Source organism: Solanum pennellii, chromosome 1 (assembly GCF_001406875.1).
Source record: "Solanum pennellii chromosome 1, SPENNV200".
Taxonomy (NCBI): Eukaryota; Viridiplantae; Streptophyta; class Magnoliopsida; order Solanales; family Solanaceae; genus Solanum; species Solanum pennellii.
Window position 1 is genome coordinate 6,017,933 of NC_028637.1, and position 7,329 is coordinate 6,025,261.

The 7,329-nt window shown below is 25.7% G+C and overlaps 1 protein-coding gene across 2 annotated transcripts in view; it reads right to left on the minus strand.

The window, feature by feature from the left end:
- Positions 1-3,762: 3,762 nt before the first annotated feature.
- The window catches only part of LOC107029841 (homeobox-leucine zipper protein ATHB-13-like), a 5,268-nt gene continuing 1,701 nt past the window's right edge, over positions 3,763-7,329 (minus strand). For both annotated transcript variants that reach the window (XM_015231298.2, XM_015231293.2), the window contains exon 3: positions 3,763-4,228. In XM_015231298.2, coding sequence (XP_015086784.1) covers positions 3,983-4,228 — 246 coding nt within the window. In that variant the 3' untranslated portion in view covers positions 3,763-3,982. The remainder of the gene's footprint in view (positions 4,229-7,329) is intronic.

Sequence of the window (7,329 nt, forward strand, 5' to 3'; positions counted from 1 at the left end):
TTCTCTCTCTACACTCTCTGCTAACAACGATAACCTAATGGCTCCGCTGAACAATGGGTATTCCCTACGCTCCATCTCATAGACAGCAGGAGATCTCTCATCGATGTGCCGAAACAAGGAAATGGATCCAACGTTAAAGGTGACACTCTTCGCAAGAATATATACAAATTCGTCATGAAAAGAAAAGTATAAAAGCAATATAATATTTCATGAAAAAAGCAATTTCAATCAAAAACTATAAAAATAGATGCATACAAATAAAATTTTAATCTATAAAATTTGCGCCCCAAAACATTTTTGATATAGGTTAAACTGGCCCCAAAAATGAATTTGAAAATCTTAATGTTGAGTTGTATGCAAATTATATTTTAAGTTTGTTGCTATTGAAGTGGTATGAAATTTATAAATATTTTTCTAGTTGTATGAAATTTTCAGAAATCAGCATGAACTTCATAGAAAAAACTTATATCTATACATATTTATAGATTTCATACCCATTCAGTTTTTGTTCACTAAATTGTGAGAGAATTTCTAAATCTCGTTCGAGTGTAAGAGGGGTAATGCTAAATGATCAGAAAATTTGATGAGAAATTTAAAAAAGTTTATGACATTTTTTTATTTTAAAGTAAACTGATTTTTTTTCTATTTTTTAATTAAAAGATACTTGAGTTAAAAGGATAAAAATATTTAAAAATGTAAAATGTCATTCTATACAAATTATGACAAAATTTTCTCACCAAAACGATTTTTCCAATTAAGAGCACTAGATCTCGAGTGAGAAATTCCTATTTCAAGCTAATTGCAATTATTGCAAATAACCATCTTAATTTTAAAGTTAGTAAAGAAAATCAAACATTAATTTGTATAAGCTATCGATTAAGTTTAGATAATATGATAGTTAAATAAAATGACTTGAATTATAAAATGTATAACCTAATTTATTTTCACCAAGTTATAGTCTAATCTGTTATAAAATTCTAGTGACAACTCTTGCTATAAATAATAACAATACTTTTTTCCAACCAAACACTAAAAAATACAAAAGAAAAACATATTCTATTAAGAAAAAATAGTGCATAAATAAAATTATTAATCATGAGCTTCTCAAGAGTTTTTATTGACAATTTTTCTCATTGTGATTGTTTCAACAAATGTTGAAGCTATTGATGAAATTAAATTATAATACAAAAGAAAAACATATTCTATTAAGAAAAAATAGTGCATAAATAAAATTATTAATCATGAGCTTCTCAAGAGTTTTTATTGACAATTTTTCTCATTGTGATTGTTTCAACAAATGTTGAAGCTATTGATGAAATTAAATTATCTTGCAGAGCAAAATGTAGCTTCTCCACACCTAAGATTTATTTCAGTAACTTTTTCAATTTTAATAATTATTTATGTTATTTATTACTTAATTTGTTACATATATTTTGATGAATTTTATGTAGATTCAAAGATAATAGAGAGCTGCTTGGAAGAATGCTCAACTGAAAATTTCATCAAAAAAAGGCATTTAATCTTATGTTTGTTGTTTTTCAAAAGCAAAAGTAATGAAAAGAAACTAAAAGTAATATTTATGCTATATATTGTATTATATATTCAATAAAAAAAAATTACTTGTTCTTGGTGTTTTATTTTTTGTGGTGGCATAATTTCGTTGAGTACATAATTTAAGAGCTAAATAAATTATTTTCAAAACTTGTAATTTCGAAAATATGATTAAAAAAAAAGAAGCTTTTTTTGATTATTGAATCATATGACTAAAAATAAAATGATTTGAGATTAAATTATTTTAAAATATGAAATAGAGGGAGCATCACAAAGGAAATAAATTTATGTTAAGCCAGCTTGCATAAATTCCTGGTGAACACTTTGTTTGTAACTCACTATATGTTAAGCTAGCTAGTAGGTACACCTTGTAACATATTAAGGTTAGCTTAATATAGCAATATTTTTATTCTCTTTGTAAATTTTATCTACATTGTTAAGAAATGACGTAATCTATAAATATGATTTTTAATTAGCTTTATCGATTAATTACGTATTTTAATTCGAATATGCATACATAGACACTTAAACTTGTATAAAATTGAACAAGTAGACACGTCCTACATGACATAATACATGTAAGACGCTACATAAGACACAAAATTGTCATGTAGGACGAATGTGTCTATTTATTTTATTTTATTCAAGTTTAAGTGTCTTCTTGTGCACATCCAAAGTTAAAAGCCAAAATTGTCATCTGATATCAAGTTAAGAGCCATGTTTATGTATTATGTCTTAAACAATAGGAAAGCAACAAGACTTTGTATGATTTCTCCCTACTATTTCACAATCCAAAGGTGTTGTTTCTCCTACTCGGTTATTCTTAATCAGACGTTTCAAGTTCAACTTTGATATAAATTATTTTTACTTAAAAATACTTTATCCTTCATTCTTAATTAGAGGTTTTGAGTTCAAATCTTTGATATAAAGTAACCTTTGGCAAAGATAGTACTTTATTCGATACAAATTTAAATTAATCGAACTTTAAAGTGATTATCAGAGTCTAAGAAACTTTTGATTGTGACTTGTTTTCTACTGCTCCCTACCTCTTTCTCCTCTTCAAATCCCTCTTTTTTAAGACACTATTTGGAAAGTCTGAAGTAAAATTGAATTGAGTGTAATTGAATTAATTACACCATTTAGCATATTTTTTGATCAAGTAATTATCAAAATAGAGGAATAATTGAAATGGTGAAATTACACTTTTCAATTCTCAACCCACTTGAGAATTTCGGGTGCAATTACATGATGTAACTAAGTGGTTCATTTTTTTTTTAGTTTTTTTTCTTCATATTACATACTTAAATGCTATGTAATTATATTTATAAAATAGTACGCTAATAATTACACTGTAATTATACTAGGGAAAAATTATATATAATAGCAAATTAATAACCTAAAATAAATGGAGTAGTTAGGGTTTGATTTAGTTGTGCTCCATAGCAAACGTTTGCAAAAAAATTGTCAGGCGCCTCTCTCCCAAATATCTCGCTCGCCACTCTCCTCCAATCTCTCGCTCGCTTTTTCACTTTTCATACAAACACAAGTGTATAAAAATTGTTTCTAATTGTATAAAGCAGAGGAAATTGTATAAATACAGATATTTTTGTTCCCTTCTCTCCCCTCTTCTAGATCTCGCTCGCCACTCTCCCAAATCTCGCTCGCCACCCACGCCTTTCTCACTTATACAAACAAAAACGAAATGTATAAATTGCGTTTCTATTTGTATAAAACGTGAGAAAATTGTATATACACATGCAAGTACATATATTTTCGTCCTATACACTTATAATTATACAATAAAAATACTCCCCTGCCCAGTTTCTTTTGCCTTTCTCCCTTTCTCGTTTTATACAATTTTCAAATTGTATCTTATTTCTCTCTTTCTCGTTTTATACAATTCGATTCAATTGTTTATTCCTTGTCAAGTCTCTTTTGTCTTTCTCTCTTTCTCATTTTATACAAATTCAAATTGTATATAATCGTTCTATACACTTATAATAATACAATTCGTTTTATACACTTCGTTTTTATACAGTTCTCTGTCCAAGTGTCTTTCTCTTTCTTGTTTTATACACTTCGTTTTATACAATTTGCTTCAACTGTATATGTATAGCGAATTATACAGTTTCTATGTTTGCTATGGAGCGCAATTATACAAACTTTGCAATAATATACAAATATGAATTTTTTATTTGCTATATGTGAAAGTTGCCCATTATATTATGATAAACAAATATTGATAAACACTTGCCATTTCATACATGATACAACATTCTAATACACCAAAGTAAAAAATATATAGTAATTTTTTTAAAAGCTCAATAGTAAAAAAAAAAAAAATCATCATATGATTAAAATCTTCGAATCCATCTTTGGAAAATTTTAACCAAATGCATCAAGCTATAAATCCTTTTATTTTTTGAAAATTTTAATTGAAATGTGGTTGTTGATCAAGCCATGGCCAGAATCCAGATGAATTGTCATCAATTCCACAGAAGATGTTGGATAAAGTTTCTTCTTTGACAGTTTGGTCCATTAATTTCATATTATTGCATTGCAGCTTCATAATTTCAGTGCTATTTTCACTTCTAGTACTACAAATTGAACCTTGATCTGTCTCCTTGTTCAAATTGATTGATTCTGTTGGCCCCTTTCCATTTTTCAGTGTCATTATCTGCAGACAATGTTGATCTAATTAACATCGAAATGTATGTAGTTATTTAGCGGTTAATAAATAAAATATGATTTTTTTTTGAAATTGTTCGATCATTGTATTTATAAAAGATATATAATCCAAATTCAACAATATAATCAAAATATGTGTAAATTGAGGAAATACCATTATAAAAATAAATATAAGTTTATCTTTGTGCTGATAAGAGGTAGGAAATATTTTGTATGGTCATAGACCTACCACTAACATTACATTAATATAGTAAATCAAAACGTAAAATAGATAATGAAGTGTCCAATGGGAAGATGAGGTCTAGTAGTCAATATAGCAGGTAAGAAATGTTATATGAGACTGTTTGTTATTTATGTTTATATGAGATATATGTATTATAAAATCGAAATATAAGAAGTTGATCGAAATTATTATAAAAGAAAATAAAAATTGATGTCTATGATAATGAAAGATGATAAATATTTTCATGGAGTATAATAACACACAAAGATCTAATGATTGAGCACCCATCTAAAAGAAATTGCAACTCTAAATTAAAAACTTTAAACACCTATGTTTTAAAATTTTGGGTAAGTCACTAATTATGTAATATAATTTAAGTATGTTTAAATTGATCTGAATATTATCGTTAAAGTAAAGAAAGGTTAATGATGATGGTATTTTGTGGTTGGAAGTCGGAGTTATAAGGATGTGTTTCATGTTAAGTTTTTCGGAAAAGGGCATAAAATACCCTTGAAGTATTGAAAATGGTACAAAATTACCCTCCATCCACCTATTCGCTTCAAAATGCCCTTTTCATCCACCTATTGGCTCCAAAATACCCTTGTCATCCACCTTTGGGTTCAAAATTGACCACTTTTTTAATTGTTTTAAAATTAAACTCTTTAAATATTTTTTAAAATACTTGGCGTTCAACTATTGATTATAATTTTAATTTATTAATATAATTTATAAACCAACCCACTACCCACTCATTACTAACTAAACCTCACTCAATTAATAATTCAATTATGATATCAAAATCGTCATAAACACTACTAAAACACGATGAAATTATAGATTCCTGAAAATGACATCCAAAAATATTCGAGTCCGAATCGAAGCCCCAATTAAATTTAGGTTGAGCCGCTTATTTAGGAGAACACTTTCTTTCAAAATTGAATTAGATTTATGATTAAAGGTAAAGAAGTATTACATCCCGAATTAATTCATGCACTTTTTTAAATATAATTTTGTAAATATTTATGATTTGTTTTAAAATCTTTGATGTATTATTTTGAAAAAAAGTTACCTATGAAGTAACATCACATAATTGAGACGTAAGAATAATTAAGATGAACATAGTCAGACTTTTAAGTTTATCGGTGAATAAGTTAAATTATAACAAATAGTTGAGCACCACGTATTTTAAAAAATATTTAAATAGTTTAAATATAAAACCGTTAAATAAGTGGTCAATTTNTGGAAGTTTTTTAAGGTAAATTTTAATTTAGTTGAATCTAAGTGTGGATATTAAGCATCAAGTTGGGAATTAGGAAGAAAAAATAGGAAAAAAGATCTGATATATCTCTTAATTTTTTTCATTTAGAATTAATATACCATCATTATAAAAGTGAATCTATATATTGTTACTGTTACACAAATTACTCGCTATACCCTTTTTCTTTAAAGGAAGTGAAAAAATTAATTTTAAATAATTCTATTAAAAAAGACATTCATGTAATATTTGATACTTTTCACAAGTTTTTTTTTTGGCTTCTTTGTAGCAACGATCAATTTGAATTTATTATTTTGATGGTCAAAAATATATATTTTCACTAATTTGTTTTTGTAAAATTCATAATATATTCCCCAAAGTTTTACAGATACAAAAAATAAATTACAATATAGCCATAAAAAGTTTATTTTTGCATTTTTTTTGTTTTTTTTTCTCTTTTTCTATTCATACTTCTTTTATTTCTCATATTTGTTACGCCAAAGAATGAAAAAAATAAAATAAATAAAAAACTCAAATAATAATAATCAAAGAAGTCAAAAAGAAAAATCATATATGAAAAAGGATCATGTATACCTATAGATGAATTTTTTCAGAATTAAAAATAAATAAATTTATGATTATTTTTTCACTTCCTTTAGATAAAAGGGTAGCCACTTTTATAATGATATATAGAAGTATATGTGAATCATTTTCATAACAAAGCAATATATATAAATCACTTTTTATAACAAAAATATATCAATTCTTAATTATAAAAAATATATAAGGTTTTTATTTAAAAAATGCAGATGTGTCCTTATTTATTTATTTTTGGAGTTTATTGATGAATTATTTTAAGTCATCATGAGCAGTAGATCTACTGAAGAGAACATGGGCAAAAGATTCTTAATTTTGCTCAGAAAAACATGCACATTATGAATTAGCCAATGCTTCTTCTAAAGGGTAAAGAGGTAAATATAATTTTTGAACTCTGTAATTTAGAGCAAATATACTTCTTATTAAAAATGTGATACATTATATTATTATCGTCAAATATATTTATTCTTTTTTATTAACATATCTATTTATTTAATTGAAAAAAATAATTATAATACTGATTTTTAAATTTTACAAATATCACGCCACTTTCAAAAATATTTCACCTCTTTTTAAAATCCCTATATCAGATCTAAATGAAAAAAATAATCAAAATTCCTCTTCTTAATTATTAAATGAATTTTAATTGAATGTGAACAAAAAAAGATTTACGCCTTATTAATTGAGCTGGATTTAAGTGCGTAAAAATACGAATTACGTAATATTTTGAAGCCACATGGTATTTTGGAATTTAAAAACCAATTTTAAGAATTTTTTTTAAAAAAGTTTCAATTTGTTAAAAAAAAAAAAGAAGGTAGATGTATACCATTTATTAGATGATGAGGGCATTTAAGAGTATATTTGCCTTTGCCCTTTTTTATTGACAAGAAAATTCATATATTTTTTTTAGTATATACCGTATAAATCCCACTCTAATATAATAACCAATACTAGCTTGCTTATATAACAAATATATCATAAATATATATATATATATATATATATATATATATAT